General features: G+C 42.7%; 1 protein-coding gene across 1 annotated transcript; it reads right to left on the bottom strand.

Annotated features, from left to right (window-relative positions):
* Nucleotides 1–2,039: 2,039 nt before the first annotated feature.
* Nucleotides 2,040–3,024, bottom strand: LOC145572895 (uncharacterized). Its single transcript, XM_081631765.1, has 2 exons — nt 2,951–3,024; nt 2,040–2,415 (listed from the first exon to the last, which is right to left on the bottom strand). Exons 1-2 carry the CDS (start codon nt 3,022–3,024, stop codon nt 2,040–2,042), a joined length of 450 nt encoding a protein of 149 aa, XP_081487891.1.
* Between the last annotated feature and the right edge of the window lie 14,520 nt (nt 3,025–17,544).

Raw genomic sequence — 17,544 nt, 5'->3', positions numbered from 1 at the left:
GTTTGTGGGAGATTTGTCCAACGCTCTGCTGTTAGTGGAGAAGGAGTATCAGAATCAGGGCATAGTTCTCTCTTAGAAGAATTTGGAGGTCCAGCAAGCTCAGGCTGAGAGGGATGCATGGCCAGTGAGGTGACTCCGTTGAGGGAGAGGGCGAATGCCTTGCAGCTCCAGTTGGGAGAATTTCAACTCACTCGGACCAAGTTGAAGAGCTGCGAGGAACAGTTGGGGACCTCTCAGGCCAGGGTGAAGGCGTTGGAGGCGAAAATGGCATATCTGCGAGCTGCGCATACTGTTGAGCTGGAAGCGGCTAGGAAAGAGGCTCTCAGATCTTTTGCGCTCTCTCCTGCTTTTGCTAAGCTATAGGCTGATTGCCATGATGGTGGATGGGAGGCTGCGGCTCGGTACGTTAGCAGCTTATATGGTGAAGGTGAGGAGCAGCAGGTTCGCTTCAGCGCTTTCAGGGGTAAGGTTGAAGCTGCAGGTGAGGCTGGCTTGTTTGACCTCCCCGCTGATCATCCTCGTGCTGCTGGCTGCAAGATTCCCAACCAGGCTGTGTTGAACTTTGAGGTGCCTCTCTGCCCTGACGTTGCTGCAGCTATCGAAGTGGAGTCCTTGACTGGTAATCAATAAAGGTTATGGCGGCTGTCACCCTCCTATTCCAATGGTTCCTCTAAGTTTCCCTCACCCAGATCTGTTGTAACTAGGTAGGTTTTGTTACTATCTTTGGGGTGTATAGCTGCCAAAGATTATGTTTCTCTGTGTAATTCCTGAGTACTTTGTCTTTTATTGCTGGGTCTGCCCAGCTTAACTTGAATTTGTGTTCTCCTAACTTTACCTGCTGAGTGTTTCCTTGTCCTGGTGGACGAGGGCTCGGCTTCATTTGTCCCGTGACTGTTTTGCTGAATGTTTACTCTGCCCTAGAGGGCAGGGGTTCAGCTTTATAATGCATGTTTTTTATGATCTTCTTCTGCTGTTTCGCCTGCTGTTTATTTTATTGTTTGCACACTTGCCTGGAACTATGCTTTTCTTAGCAGTATCCAGATCTTTTAGTGCTGCAGCATTTTTATTGCATTTGGTGGGGCCTCGTAGGTTGGGCCTCCCAGCTGAGACTTATCTGTGTCGATCAGCTTACTTATGCTGCGACTTGTCATTTTGTGAGTTGTCATTCAGCTTGTTTTGCTGTGACTTATTTATATCGTTCAGCTTGTTCATGTTGCGACTTTGTCGATTTGTGAGTTGTCATTAGCTTGTTTTGCTGTGACTTATTTATGTCATTCAGCTTGTTTATGCTACAACTTTGTCTTTTTGTGCCTACTTACTTCTTTTCGTAAGGGCTTATTGTCTGGTTCTCTTCTCCTTTCCTCTCCCCCTCAAAGAGATTGAGCTGAGTGGGACTAAGAGAGCCTTAGTGTTGCCCACATAGCTCATCTTCTTCTCTTCCCTTTTTTTTTCCTCCTGCTCAAGCTGAACGTGTCAGGCTTCCCCCTCAGGCGTCCCCGAGGTGGTGCCCTGTTTTGCTGTGAGCAGGTGAGGTGAAGTTTTAGGGAGGGATGCGTTTGCTTTACCACTTTGCGCTAGAGTGCTTCTTGCCTATAACACTTTGTTATTATCTTTATTCGACTTCTGCATGTTAGCATATGATGCTTGGGCATAACATATTAAACAAATTTACGCAGCATACTCCTCACGTAGAGGCTTGTATTTCATTTAATAAAAATGGCTCTAATGCCTTAATTAACATAACATGGACTGAATAAAAGTTTATCAGACTTGAAACAACTATGTTTGTTTTTATTTTAGACTTTTTAAACAAAATACTTCTTTAACACATCCGTATTGAAACTGTTTCTTAAGACCTGACCTTCTTGATCTGCAAGGAGGAACGCTCCTGGTCCAACTTGCTCATGAATGATGAAAGGGCCTTCCCAGTTTGCTGATAGCTTTCCATGCTGATTTCCTCTTCCCACTGCTGCTGTCCTTCTAAGGACCAAGTCTCCGGGCAGGAGCTCCCTATGCTTGACCCACTTGTTGAAAGTTTTTTAAATCCTGCTCTTCTGGGCTGCCAACTTGAGAGCTGCTTTCAGCCTTCCTTCTAGCAGAAAGTCTAGCTCTTCCATCATACGCTTTTCATTTCCTTGCTGCTCATAGTGCTGTATTCTCCGGCTGGGGATTTGTACTTCCACTAGGAAAACTACTTCAGCCCCGTAGGCCAGGGTAAAGGGGCTCTTACCGATTGACTCCTTCTCAGTGGTCCTGTTTACCCACAAGACCTCTAAGACTAGGTTTTCCCACAGGCCTTTGTACTCCTCCAGCTTCTTCTGCAGGGCTGTTAGGATCAGCTTGTTTGCTGCTTTTGCTTGACCATTGCTCTGCGGATGGCAGACTGAGGCACTTGCATACTTTGTGCCCATGTCCCTTAAGTTGACCTTTATGGTGTCACAGTCAAATTGACACCCATGGTTAAAGAGTATACACTGTGGCACCCCGAATCTTGTGATGACGCTCTTCCATATGAATGTCCTGACTTGGGCTGCCTTTATGTACTTAGTGGGTTCGGCCTCTATCCACTTTGTAAAGTAATCTACCGCCACAATGCGATACTTCCTGCCCACTGACCCAGTGGTGAAAGGTCCCAATATGTCCATTCCCCACTGAGCAAACGGGATCGGGCTGAGGATTGGAGTTAGATCGTTTGCTAGCTGATTTATGACTGGTGAATACTTTTGACACTTGTCGCATTTTTTCACATATGCTAGTGCGTCTTGTGCGAGAGTTGGCCAATATGCCCCCTTCTGAGGACCTCTACTCCCAATGCTTTTCCACCAATGTGGTTGGCGCATATTCCGGAGTGGGCTTCTTCCATAATGCCCTCCTGCTCCCACTCTGGAATACACCTCAGCAGCGGCTTTAAGAAGCCCTTTTTGTTGAGTTCCCGCTGATCACTACATACCAGTTGGCGTCTTTCTTCACCTTTTTAGCATGTACTTCGTCGTCGGGCAGTGAGCCATGGACTTTGTACGCCATGATGTCTGAGAACAAGGCTCTCTACCTTTCAATGCAGTTTACCTGCTCTTTTTCGGCAATGCTTCTTTCTTCTAGTACTTCGACCATCACTGTCCTTGTTAGGCTTTGTAAAGTGGAGCTAGCTAACTTGGACAAGGCGTCGGCCTGAGAGTTTCCTGCTCTGGGGACCAAGTCTATTTGGAAGTGGACTAGCTGGGCAGCCAGTTCCTTTACCTTGGTTATGTACTTCAGCATGGTAGCTTCCCTTATCTCATACGCCCCTGTTGTTGGCTGGCAACGAGCTGAGAATCAGTTTGGTGGTGTACTTTGCGGGCTCCGGCTGCGAGGCTCATACGCAGGCTTGCCAGCGCCGCTTCTTACTCAGCCTCGTTATTCGATGCTTTGAACTTAAACTTTATGGCATACTTGAATACGTTTCCTTCTGAAGATGTGATTATAACTCCTGCTCCACTCCCGGTTTGGGCCGAGGACCCATCCACTTCCACCTTCCAGACCCAAACATCATCTTCTTTCTCCTCGTAGGAAGCTTCCACTATGAAGTCTGCTAAAGCTTGTGCCTTGATGGCTGCTCTAGGCTTGACCTCGAATTCGTACTCAAAAAGTTCAATTGCCCATTTTATGAGTCTGCCCGATGCATCCATTTTTTGTAATGCTTTCTCCAGCGGGTGGTTTGTGAGAACTTCTATTACGTGCGCGTCAAAATATGGCTTTAGCTTTCTTGCTGCTGTGACCACTGCGAAGGCTAGCTTCTCTACCAATGGGTACCTTTGCTCTGCCTCGGTCAGCACGTGGCTCACGAAGTATATTGGCCTTTGCTGCTTTTGTCTTTCGACCAGCAAAACGGCTGCGATTGTCTGTATTGACGCAGAGATGTACAACTGCAGCTTTTCCCTTTGCTCCGACCTGATCATTGTTGGGATCTTATTCAGATGCTCCTTAATGCCCTCAAAGGCTTCTTTTTCTTTAGCCCCCCACTTAAATTCTCTGTTCCCTTTCAATAGCTGATAGAACGGCAGGCCCTTATCCGCTGACTTGCTGATGAACCTGGTCAGCGCGGCCATTCTGCTTGTCAACCACATGATATCCTTAATGCACTTAGGCTCAGGCAGGCTAACGACTGCTTCGACCTTTTCTGGATTGGCATCTATCCCTCTCTCACTGATCAGAAAACCCAAGAACTTTCCCGAGCTCACCCCAAAGACACATTTCTTCGGGTTGAGTTTGATTTTATATTTGTTCAGGGTGGCAAATGTTTCCTCCAGATCCATGATATGTCCAGCCTGCGTGACGCTCTTAACAATTGAGTCGTCAACGTATACTTCAACATTCCTACCCTTCTGGTGGAGGAATACTCTATCCATTGCCTTCTGAAAAGTTGCCCCAGCATTCTTCAGCCCGAAGGGCATAGCTATGTAATTATACGCTCCCCCTTCACTGATGAATGCGTTTTTCTGTCTGTCTGGCTCATACAGGTTGATCTGATGGTACCATGAAAAGGCGTCCATGAAGCTTAGCAGGGCGTGTCCGCTGGTTGAGTCTACCAACTGATCTATCCACGACAGTAGGTAACAGTCCCTTGGGCAGGCCTTATTAAGATATGTGAAATCAACACACATTCTCCACTGGCCATTTGCTTTCTTTACCATGACCACGTTGGCTAACCACTCTGGGTAGTCACAAGTTTCAATGAATCCTGCTTCCAGGAGCTTCTCCTCCTCCTCCTGGATTGCTTGGTTTTTCTCCGCGGAGAAGCTTCGCTTTTTCTGCATGACCGGCTTAATATCCTCCTTTACATTCAACCTGTGTACCATGACTGCTGGGTCAATTCCGGGCATCTCATCTGCGTAAAAATGCGAAAACGTCTTTGTTCTTCCTCAGTGGCTCTATGAGGTGTATCCCTACTCCTGGATCAATGTCTTTCCCGATTTTCACCGTCCTTGAGGGGTCACCTTCTGTGAGCTCGACAATGATGTGCTCCCCACTGGGAAGTGGCCTGGCCATTTCCTCTTTTGTGGGCTCAAAGTTTTCCATTGCTAGCTTTTGTTTATCCTTTTCCCTGTGATATTCTTCACGCTTCCTTTTCCTCGACTTCCTCTCAGGTTGTTTAGTGGGCCTTCTCTCTGAACCAGGCTGTTGTCTGGTTCTTGCGGGCTGCTCTAGGGCGGTTATGTAACACCGCTGAGCTGTCTTTTGACTTCCCCTGAGCTTTGCTGACCGTCCCTCATTAGTTGTGTAAGCCATGGCAAGGTGATAGGTGGATACCACCCCGCCTATCTTGTGGATGAGTGGTCTTCCCATGATCACATTGTAGGGTGAAGGGGAGTTTATCACGAGGAACTCTGCCCGGACATCATGCCTTCTTGATCTTTCCCCCCACTCGGACTGAGAGTTCGATTATACCCTCTGGGGTAAGCCCTGATCCATTAAACCCGGTGACTTCGTAGCTCGCCCTCTTCAGGTCTTTTCTATCCAACTTCAGCTTGTTGAACGCACTGATGTATATGATGTTAGCTGAACTGCCTCCGTCTATCAGTATTCTATCCACCTCCCAGTTTGCGATTCTCATTGTCACCACCAGCGGGTCATCATGGGGGTAAATTATGCCCTTCTGGTCATACTCGTCAAACGTGGCCTGCGGCTGTAGGGGAAGAGGTGGCCATCTACGCATATCATTGTCATTTATTTGATGTATCATCGCCCGCAAGTCAGCTCGCGCTATGTTGACTGTCCCCCCATGTACTAGGCCCCCGCTGATCACGTACACCCTCCCTTCTGGCTTGCCATCTACGTCCCTGTCTCCGGCTGGGCCCCTCTGACCTCCTCTACGGTCAGGGAGGCCTGCTCTATCATCATCCCTCCTTCTGGGAGGGTCATCGCGCTGCTTAAACTGATTCAAGTACCCTCTCCTGACCAAGTCTTCTATGTTGTCTTTCAAATGCGTGCATTCTTCAGTGGTGTGAGCATGGTCTCTATGGAAGCCACACCACTTGCTGGTATTGTAAGGAATATTTCAAGCATTATCCCTAGCTTGAACCCCACTGTGATCATACACTTAAGCATGGTGGCGTCCAAAGGGAAAGAAGATAGAGCAAAAGAGTCGCCAACAAGTTTTTTAGGAACTTGTAAACCGTTCACGAGATGAAGGTTACACCCCTTAGCGATCCAAGAGATCGTCAACTCCAATAGGTCTTGAACCAAATAGGGTTCGGGGATGAAGGTACAAATCCAACCTAAAAGAGATTGAACCTTCCCTAATAATAGGGCTCTACTTTATTCTGATCGTATTCATGTGCGCTTTCTAACTAACATGCAATCAATAGGTTTACCCTAAACCTGTTTATCTATGTTGGTTGAATATTAATGCACAAATAAATTTATTATTGGCGATCACTGGAATTATAATCAAAATTAACCCTAAACAAGATTATTAATTATCTTATTAAGCATGACTACAAGTACCAATTCCCTTTAAACATGCTTAAAAGGCGTGATCAAGCAATAACAATAAAATATCAAGCAACATAATAATAATAATCAATATAATTATCATAACAATTATTAATTATAATAACAATTATAATCATCATCATAAAATAATCATGTTAAAGCATAATAAAAATAGCAAGATCCTAGGCATGATACTAACAAGATTAATAACAAACCCTAGCATGTCAATAAACAATAAAAATCATATATTTAGCCCTAACATGATACTAACAATCATAAATATTAGGAAGAACATAAAAGGCATCATACTTTTAATCACACTTAATAATAAAGTTACCCTAGACATGATACAAGGAATCAAAATAACGTAACAATCTAAGCATGATTTCTATATTATAACATCAATTAAACCATTAGAGTATTTACTTGGATGCCTCGTACCTCTTTCTAATAACAAAATACACACGTTAGTAACTTCAAGGAAAATAATAAACAACAATTAAATTAAATAATTGAAAGAGAGATTTGGGACCAAACCCTCATAAATTAAACCTTTCACATCTAGGGCGAAGGCAACTTCAAATATGGCTAGGTGTATCTAAGTCTTGCGAATGCGGAATTTTGTATTTGAGAAAAGGCTAGTTTAGAAAAGAGAGAGAGAGAGTAATCAAGAAAATCTTAATGAGAGTAGGTGAATGAAAACGGGGTTGTTAGAAGGCTATTTATAGAGAAAATCAGCCAAAAAGATAAAAAATCAAAACAGAGTTCTGACGCGTAAAACGGGATTAGCGCTAGACGCTGACATTAGCGCCAGGCGCTAACGCTAGCGTAAAGTGCCAAGCGTAGCGTCAGGCGCTAATGTTGGCGTTTGGCGCTAACTTAATTATTGACGCATTTTCTAAAAATCAGATAGAAATTGTCGTACAGGAGGATAAAATCGTATTTTCCTCAAAAACGTTCTTTTATTCTGATAAAAACTCTAAAAAGTCAACAAAAGTCAATTTATCAATGCTAACTGAATTATGAATGAAAAGAATCTATATTAGGCCCTCCTCTAGATCATTGGGCCGCATAAAAGGCTCAAACCGGGCCCAGTTCGGTAATTTGGCCATAACTTCCTCAATATTCATCGGAATAGGGCTTATAATATATCGTTGGAAAGCTCTTTTCAAGCCCCATCCAACTACACTACTATTGGACCCATATCATGGACCAACCAAACTGAATTGGATGTTTACTTAAAATAGGTTTTAAAAAACAGAGAGAGGATTAAAGAAATTAAAACTATCCGCAACACTAAACTTTCCACACTTTCACTTCATTCGATTATGATTCAAAGTGAAAGGTACTCATCACTGGGTTTGGTTTTGGGGAGACACAAATGGGTGTCTACAGAAGGCCCCACTTTGATTGACTTTGGAGAAACGCAAGTTTCGAAAACAAAAGTCAAAGTATCGATAGGGACGGAGAATGATTCAGAACGTTCTGTGATCCTAAATCATTCTTGTAACGCCGATACCTGCAAACTAGCGTTAGTTAAATAGATAAAAGAGTTAAGAAATGCGTATCTTGCACCGTCGAGCACACGCCTCTGAAAGTAACCGATTTGTTGCATTTTGCTGTTGTGACAACCTCCTGTAAGCTAGAGAATGCCATCCCGCTTGAAGACTGGTAAACTTGTAACTTCCTCCAACTTCCGCTTTGATAATCTTCCACAAGCCAGGGAACACTATTGAAGATTGCTTCGCTTGAAACGATCCTTTTCCGCTTTATGACCATCTTCCATATCTTAGGGAACACGATCGAAGACAACTTCGCTTGAAATCACCTTCAGTTGTTTGTGACAACTCTCCTCAAGCTAGGGAATGCTGCCGAAGATACCCTCGCTTGAAGCTATCCTCATTTGTTGCGATAATTTTCCAAAGGAAATTACCGAAGATCTCCGCTTGTCGATCTTTAAAAGCTTGCTTAAACTTTGCTTCCGCTATGCCTGTACGTTGGCATTCTGCTGCTTGTGAACCTGTATGTTGGTGCCTTTCGCTGAATTATGAACCAGTATGTCGGTGCCTTTTGCGATGAGCCAATGTTTAGGCACTTTAAGCTAATTGAGACGATCTTTCATCAGGTCGATTACTTTATGTAATCAAGTCGATTACTAAAAATCGTGTCAAATTGCTTAGAGGGGCTAACTGGCGTACCAAGGAACCCAAAGATATATTGCATAAGGTTGGAACATCCGTACTGAGTGGCTAAATGTTCTAGCGCCGCTAAAATAACATCAGCGCCACTTAACTGGCTGTAGCGCCAGACGCTGGAGCTAGCGCCAGACGCTGGAGCTAGCGCCAGGCGCTAAAGCCTATCGACTGACGCCAAGGTTTGACGCTTGGCGCTAGAGTTGGGTTTTCCTTAAATATCCTTCTCTTCCTCATTTCCGCTGCTGCTGCTCGTGTTTCTTGCTCGAGAATTCTTAGAACTTCAATTCACTCGTTCTTGCTCGTTTCTCAACCAAATTCGCTCAAATTTGTTGCAAATCAAAGCTTATTCCATCCATTTTCCCGATCTATGTAATTTTCCTTCCAACTCACACCGGTTTTAATGAATTTTGAATGAATTTATTCACGAATTTCTTGAAAATTCGAAATTTAGAATGCTTAATTCTCTTTGTTTGTCAAATTTTATGCCATGAAATTGCTTGATTATGTTTATATATTGCCTTGGGAGTAATTTGAAACTTGTTTGACTCAATTTGTTGAAGAAATAAACAAATCACCATTGTTGAACCTCTTAAGGTCGGGAAAACAATGTGGCTTGTTCTTGATGTTTTTGCTAGAAATTCTTGTCCAATTTGTCACAATAATTACTATAGTATTGCAAGAAATTATTTTTTGATTGCTTGAAAAATGTCGTGCATGCTCAATTTGAATTTGTGCTCTGTTTTAGTACTACGTACTCTTTTTTTTTTTTTGCGAACATAGTATCATGCGGCTAGGCGAACCTTAGATATCATAAAACCTTAATTTATGATAATTCTGCACAATGTAGCATGGCTAGACAGCGAGGTTTCGGTTCACGGTCCCGAGACGTTCAACGGGAGCATGAGCCCGTAGAGGACGATGCCGAACCGTCCACTTCGCTCAGCTGACTCCCTGAGTGGGATGAGCGGACCTTGTACTTCTCTCCCGTCCGCCATATTTCTGAGAGGGTGAGACGGGGCATCACAGTTGGGAGGACGTGATGTCATGGTTCTAGCTGTGACGGCTAGGGCGATCTGTACAAGATGTACATCGCAAGAGACGATCAGACGAGACTTCTATGGGAGTCTTGCGGGCTTACTACGCAGTTTGAGACCTCCGAGGCAATGGTTTCCTCTAGCGGGGGTCACCATGTAGTTCGTGCTCTGGTGGAGTTCTTTTAGGACACCACCAACACTTTCCACTTCCCCTAGGGTGAGATGATGGTCACTCCTACCGACTTCAGTCTCATCATAGGACTGGAGTTTAGCTCCGTGCCACTGCCGTTCGACAGCGGGATCGACGTCTTTTCTGCTGAGGTCCAGGAGATGTTGGGTCCGATTGCTATTCGGGCTCGAGCTGAGGTAGAGTCGACTCAGTTCAGCGCTAGGGGATTCGCCGCTCGACTCTAGCAGCGGCTTTTGACGATGGTGCGACTACCTGAGAGTAGCGGGTGCGCATCTTTGCACTTATCTTGTTGTCAGGTACGTTCTCCCCTGACAAGGGTAGTAGGGCGCTACTTTACTACTACCTTTCTGCCTTCCGCGATCTACACCGGATCGGGACTTATGACTGGGCCAGCTTGGCCTATGCTGATTTCATCCGAGCGTTGCGGGACTCGTGTCGTCATCGGTCCTTTGGGGCGAATGTCGCTCTATCCGGCTTTTGGAGGGTCGTAGAGGTATCCTTTATCCCCTATAAAGTTTAGCTCTACATTTTAGTTAGCATTTGCTAATAACTTTAGTTTCTTGTATATATGTTCTACGAGTACTTCCCCTCAGCTGCGCTGGCGAGACCGACGCCACGCAGGCTTTCAGTTAGCGCTTCCTGGGGCAGCCGCCGTGTGGGGATGTCCACTACCTATGTCCGAGATTGGATCACCTCGGTATGATTCTTTTTTTATTGACATTTTGTGATGTCTTAGATAGATTATTGCCTGATTGACGCTCTTTGTAGAAGTCTGAGGTGATGTGCCGACCGTGGATCGACCTGGCAGTCCCTGGATTAGCCGCGCAGTATTCTGCTGAGCGTCGCTATTTTTTAGGGACCTATGGAGCGGCTGCATATCTTAGGGAGAGGATTGCTATTCAGCATTCCTCCGATACCTTTGTCGTTCCTGCTCCTCCACCACGTCACATGTTTAACGCCACGAGGTTGGTGAGCATGTCAGAGGGAGCTGGTACCCCTTGGCGATCTTACACAATCCCTAGGCGATGCTATGGGGAGGAGCTACTGCCGTTGTTACCTCCAGTTCCTGTACCTGCTGAGGATGTGGCGGTATGATTTTTCAGCTTTTATCTTTCGTTAAGTAGCCCCCAAGTGATGCTTTAATGATTTTGTTTTGCCTTGTCAGGACGATCCTGCTGAGTTCGTGCCACCCCGTATGTCTATCCATTATCAGGGGACATATGGGCTGATTGAGGAGATGATTCCTCCGGCTCCTGAGAACGAGTGCTTTGTGGAGCGGTCGATTCCTCGCCACCAGACTCGGGTAAGCTTGTTTATTTGCAACTTTTTGTCCATATATGTTATGCATGTTTACTGACTTATTTCTTTGACAGTTCTCACGCGAGGTGGTTTCGGCGATGGCACGATGCATAGATGCCTTCCGGAGCCAGCTTGTCCGGATGAGGAACGTGGCTACCTGCCATCGAGACGACGTCGTTCAGGAGGTAGTCTTCCCTTCATATGTTTTTGTATTACCGCTTTTAATTTGCCTGTTTCTGATCTTAGTTTCTTTTGCAGGGTCAGCCCATTCCTTCTCGTAACCTCACGAGACTTGAGGCGCGGAGGGATCCAGCGAGGTCTAGCTCGAGACGTCGCCGCACCGGTTCGGGAGGTCGGGGCAGTCGTTCTGAGGCTGCTTGTACCGAGGCGGTAGAGGGATCGGGCTCTTCCTCTGAGGGTGCACATGTTGCGTCGGTAGGCCAGGGAGAGGCTACCTCGGCTCTTAGAGGTAGTGGGATGTACGAGGTTGACTCGTCATCGCAGCAGCCTCCGCAGCCTCAGCCTCAGGTTGATCTCGGGTGGACGGGTCCTGTGTTGAGCTTTCCTCCTCCCGAGGAGACTGGAGCTAGAGCCGGAGCTGGTGGAGTGGTTACTCCTCGCACGGCGCAGTTCTATGAGATGATGGGTGTACGTCCCCCGACGCCGTAATTTATTCCTGTGCTTTTTATATTATATTGACTTTGTATAGAACTTTGCCTTTTAGTTAGACTCATTATTAGACATGTTTTGTATATACATACTATTATGAGTTTATTCTTTATTTATCATGTTTCTTCATTTATTATTATTATTATTATTATTATTATTATTATTATTATTATTATTATTATTATTATTATTATTATTATTATTATTATTATTATTATTATTATTATTATTATTATTATTATTATTATTATTATTATTATTATTATTATTATTATTATTATTATTATTATTATTATTATGTGCATGTTTGTATGTGCAAGAAAATGTGAAAAATAATTTTGCGCAAAAATTCCGTTATTTTTATTATTGATGGAGGGTATCCGACTTTCTCCCCCAAAAAAGAAAAAATGAAAAAAGGAAAAGTCAAATAAAATATTAACTTGGAAGTTAGTCCAAATAAAATCAGAAAAATGATATAATTAATATAATAGCTATATTAAATAAAAGGGAGGAATAAATGAATATTTAGAAAAAGATAAGGAAACCGTAAGGTCGTTAGCAGGCTCAAATCAAGTTGAAAACGCGGTTTTTTAGAAAGCGCGTACGATGAGGCATATTGGCGCTAGCTGGCGCCACGCGTTTTGGTGTACGCGCTACACTTAGCGTTTGGCGCCAGACTCTGGCGTCAGGCGCCAATAGTTGGCGTCTTGTGCTAAAGAGCGTTGACTCCGAGTCCTTCCTGGATTAAAACTGCTCCGATTTTGTGCATAAATAGCCCCCTGCTTAGCCGATTTTCTTCATAATTTCAGCAAATAAAATATTTCTTAGCTTTTAGAAAAATAACATCATGTCTCTAGTCTCCAAAAGTTTTACCAACTACATCCATGAATGGTGTCGGTCTCTTAATGCCAAAGAGAGAAAAGAATTAGATGTGTTTCACTTGGGGGGTATTTATGGCATCAAAGGGGTAGATCTTGATTCAGATTTTATTCATACCGCTCTAGAATATTGGGATGTGGATACTCATTGCTTTAGAATAGGGTATGATGAAATTAGCCCTTTGCCGGAAGAATTTGGTGCTATTTTAGGTTTCCTTGCACTAGATCTTTTAGTAATCCCTAGAATAAATGAATATTATTATAAGGATTTTGAACGCTTCTTTAATTTAAAAGACAGAGATCTATCAAAAATAGTAGATGGTAGCATAGTTAAATTGAAAGAATTTGCTCGCCATTATTTTGAAAGACCTTATTCTGAATCTTTCCATGTTTATAGAAGAATGGTTTTCTTGTTTTGCATGCTTAATCATTTTTTTCTTACTAGTGGTAAAAATAATGAGGGTTAATCATTTATATCCACTGTTTTAGATCAAATTGAATCAGGGAGAGATCTGATGCCTTTAATAGTTGGAGAGACTATGCTTAGTCTTGATGAATTAAAGAGGAATCCAAAAGCATCTTTTCGGGGCTCTCCAATTTTATTACAGGTAGAAAAATATATTTTTAATTACAGAAATCAAAAATATATTTTTGTAGAGTAATAATAATTTATTTGCATTGCAATTTTTACAGATGTGGCTAATGGAAAGACTGGAGTTAATTAGCCCTCCAGACAACATTGAGAAGTATACTCCAAATTGCTTCGTGAGGAGGAAGAAACGCTTCTCTAAGATGGGGTGCCATGAATGGAAGAAGGTCTTCGAATCTTGCAATTTTGCCATAAAGTGGGTCATCCCTTGGTGGAAAATAGAAAAGATGGTTGGTGTCAACAAGCAACCTTTTTGCCATCTTCCAAGCTTGTCCCGTATGACTTTTTATTATCCCTGCAGGGTAAAAAGACAATACGGCCTACTTTAGACTATTCCTTCCAGTGATCTTCGTCGTCCGTACGAGTTCCCTGTCTCCTAGGAAGTAGACAAATTTGATGCTTATTGGGGCGCTAGACCTTCATGGGAAGTAATTACCCAAAAGGTTCCTCCTTCCTTGCCCAATGATGTAAAGAAGTGGCTTCTAAAGAAACCTTCAAAGGACGTGAAGAAAAATCAGAGTAAAACTGATGTGAAGAGCCGTCTAGGTGACAAGGTGATTCCTATCAATGAACTCTTAGGTGAAAGGATCGAGTTCAAAACACCTATAATGCCTAAGAAGAAGAGTACTGCAAAAAAAAAAAAAGGAAAAAGGAAAGCTGACACCACAGGGAAGAAAGCTTGGGTAGAAAAGAAGCATGGAGTCCTAGCTGAGGGGGAAACTATTTACTCCAATATTGAATGTAGGTCCTCTAAAGGATGCCTACTAACTAAGATTATGGATGAGGAAGAAGAAGCAGACAAAAATTGGAAAAGGGCTAAGAAAGAAAAAGAAGATTAAGAGCATTGCTTAATTTCCAATTATTAGACTTAGTTTATTTCTTTTATTTAAAGTTAATTTATTTAAGCTTTATTTAAATTCCATCAATAATGTAGTTTATTTTATTAATGAAATTCCAGCTTTTTAATTAAATTATTTACTTTAAATTTATCTTATTAAAGCAATGAAAACCGAAAAAATTAATTTTCCAGAAATTTTTTCGAGTACGGAAGTTGAAAATTTTCCGAAAAACACCAAAATGTTCCCAAACTTTTATCTCTAAGTTGGCACCACAATTTTGCGACTAGCGCCGGCTGCGGCAGTCTGGCGTCAGGCGACGGTTGGCATCGTCTGGCGCTGATGCTCATCGGTTGGCGCCAGAATTTTTTCTGTGACGCCGATGTTCCATTGATTTTTTGTCGAATTTTTTATTAATTCTGGGATGCGAGATTTTTAAAAAATAAAGTGGCCGCACCCGTAAAGGGTTGCCTACGTATCCTTTCTTAAGGAATCGGGCCAAACGTAGCTCTCTTGAGTATCCTACTCAAGTAATTATGGGTAGTATTTCTTAAGTTGGTCAAGATTTGTCATGTTCGAGAACTCATTGCCATCCATATCAGTTAATTTTGCTGCACCTCCAAACAGGATTGTTTTGACAATGTAGGATCCAGACCAATTAGGTCTTAATTTTTCCCTTGGATCTAAAACATTTTTCCTTAATGCTTTTAACACCAAGTCTCATACTTTGATGTTTCTTGTCTTGACCTTCTTATTAAAATGCCTAGCCATACGAGTTTGATAACACTCAGTGTGATGTAGAGCTTCTAGTCGTTTTTCATCGAGTAGGATTAGCTCTTCATATCTTGCTCTAGTCCATTCAACTTCATCGAGTTTGCTCTCTAACGCGATGCGTAGAGATGGAATCTCTAGTTCGACAGGTTGTACGACATCCATTCCATAAACCAAGGAAAATGGCGTATTTCCTGTTGATGTGCGAATTGATGTGCGATAACCCCACAATGCGAAGTGAAGTTTGTCAAGCCAATCCTTATAATTTTCCTTCATTTTCTCGATGATAGTCTTTAGATTTTTATTAGCTGCATCGACTGCTCCTTTTGCTTGAGGCCTATAAGGGGAAGAATGATGATGTTGAATGCCATATTTTTGTAGCAATTCTTCACATTCGACTTGAAAGTGAGCTCCATTGTCACTTATCATTTCATGTGGGACTCTATATCGACAAATAATATTTCTCACGATAAAGAGTGCTACATGTTTTGCAGTGAGTTTAGAGTATGATTGCGCTTCGACCCACTTTGTGAAGTAAACAATTGCCACTAGGATATATTCGTGGCCTCCTGTTCCTGGGGGAGTGATTTTGTCGATGATGTCAATTCCCCATGTAGAGAACGGCCATGGCGACGTGTAGGTGTAGAGCAAGGATGGAGGAACATGTTGTAAATTGGCATAGATTTGGCACTTAGGGCATCATTTCACGTATTGATGGCAATCCCTATCATTGTAGTCCAATAATATCCTTCTCGCATTATCTTTTGGACTAACATTTTGCCATTTATGTGAGTGCCACAGATTCCTTCGTGGACTATCCTCATTGCTCTTTGGGCATCCTTTTTTCCTACACATAAGATAGCTCGACCCTTAGGTACCCTTTTATGTAGCTCGTTATCTATGAGTACATATTGGGAAGCCAAGAGTCTTAAAGCTCATTTTGCTCTTTTATCAGCATGGGGAGGGTATTCTCCTTTGGTGACGTAGTTGAGTATATCCGTGTACCATGGTTCTTCTTCTTCGTCTTGGATTACTTCATCATCCTCTATAGCTTGAATATATGCCGGTTTGTGCCTTTTTTCTATAGTTAGAGGCATTTTCTCAATTTCCGTAGGAATCCTAACCATCGAGGCTAGTTGATGAGTGACATTTATGTCACTCTTAGGGAGTAGTTTTAGAGTAATTTTCGTGTTTATTTTATCTTATTTTCATTTCTTTCTCTTGTTTTCTCTTTAATAAAGCTTCTTGTTTATTTTGGTAATTTTGTCGTGTTTTAGTTCTTTTCGTAGTTTTTATTAGAATTAGTCTATTTTCGTATTTTATTTGCTTTTGATTTGTTATATTTCGTTCTTTATTTTGATGAGTGGCATTTATGCCACTCTTTTATCCTTTTTCTCTAAGGATTCTCCCCTCGTTTGCACTTGTTTGGCCCTCTTTCTAAGCATTTTTACTTAGCTTTGCTTTCTCTTTTCTTTCTCCTTTATCCTCCCTTTTCTTAGTCTTCCCGCTTTGTTCTTATTGTGCTTTTCATGCTTATGCTTTGTAGGAACCATCGAGATTTTCAAGAGGAGGAAGCTAAGCTCAAAGGAAGCTAGAGGAAGCATGATTCAGAAGAGGTTCGGCCGAACCTCCTGATGGTGTGGCTGAACCAAGGTGTGGCCGAACCTGCTCAGTGGTTCGGCCGAACTTCGAGGCAGGGGCAAGATGAAAATTGGCAGTTTTGCAGGAGTGGCCGAACCACAGGAGTTCGACCAGACCAGGATCAGGGAGGTTCGACCGAACCTACCCATGGTTCGACCGAACTTACCCGGTAGTTCGACCGAACCTACCCATGGTTCGACCGAACCTACCCTGTAGTCCGGCCGAACCTTCCCATTTGTTCGGTCGGACCTCTCCTTTTCTCAGCTGACTTTGTACGGACTATATAAGTCCCTTTTTTTTAGAACGTTTGGGGGGGGGGGATGGAATAACTATCTATTCTACTCTCTAATTAGTTTTAGGTTAGGTTAGGATTAGTCTTCTTTGGTAGAGAGAGAAAGTGAGGTTTTCTTCATTAATGAACTTGGATTTTGAAGAAGGAGCTTATTCAATCCTTTGTAGACCTTCATCTTCAATTAATGAGCAATTTCTTACTCTCTCTCCTCTATTTTTATTTGTTTATTTTGATTATTATTTTAGTTGTTGGTATTGCTTGTTGATCATGTTGATTCTTGATTATTTGTTGATCAATCTTGTTATTATCATGATTAGTGAGTAATTTCCCCATTAAGGGGATGGTTGTGGTGTAGTTGGACCTTGAGCATGTTCTAGGGCTTAGAATTGATTTATTTGTGATTAAAGTCTTTATATGCTTGATATTCTTTAATCTTCTTGCAAGTGCACATTGTTGGTTGATTAAAGGTGAATCTTTGCTAACAAGAAACGGAAGTTGACTTAGTTAAGGTTCATTACTATCGATTGTTATTTAATAGTACCTCCTAGTATATGGTTCTAATGTGGAAGCATAGAGGCTATGTTAGGAGAAGCCAATTGACCCCGGAAGGCGGCTAGAT

The sequence above is a fragment of the Chenopodium album genome, chromosome 2, assembly GCF_948465745.1.
Source record: "Chenopodium album chromosome 2, dcCheAlbu1.1, whole genome shotgun sequence".
In the NCBI taxonomy this organism is placed as follows: Eukaryota; Viridiplantae; Streptophyta; class Magnoliopsida; order Caryophyllales; family Amaranthaceae; genus Chenopodium; species Chenopodium album.
This window is presented reverse-complemented; position numbering and strand designations above follow the sequence as displayed.

Bases quoted from the DNA above. Each gene is read 5' to 3' on its own strand.
- LOC145572895 (XM_081631765.1), bottom strand. From the start codon at position 3,024: ATGGCGTACAAAGTCCATGGCTCACTGCCCGACGACGAAGTACATGCT. The intron at 2,416-2,950 runs GTATGTAGTGAT...GGTCAACTTAAG, and splicing joins GTGAAGAAAGACGCCAACTG to GGACATGGGCACAAAGTATG.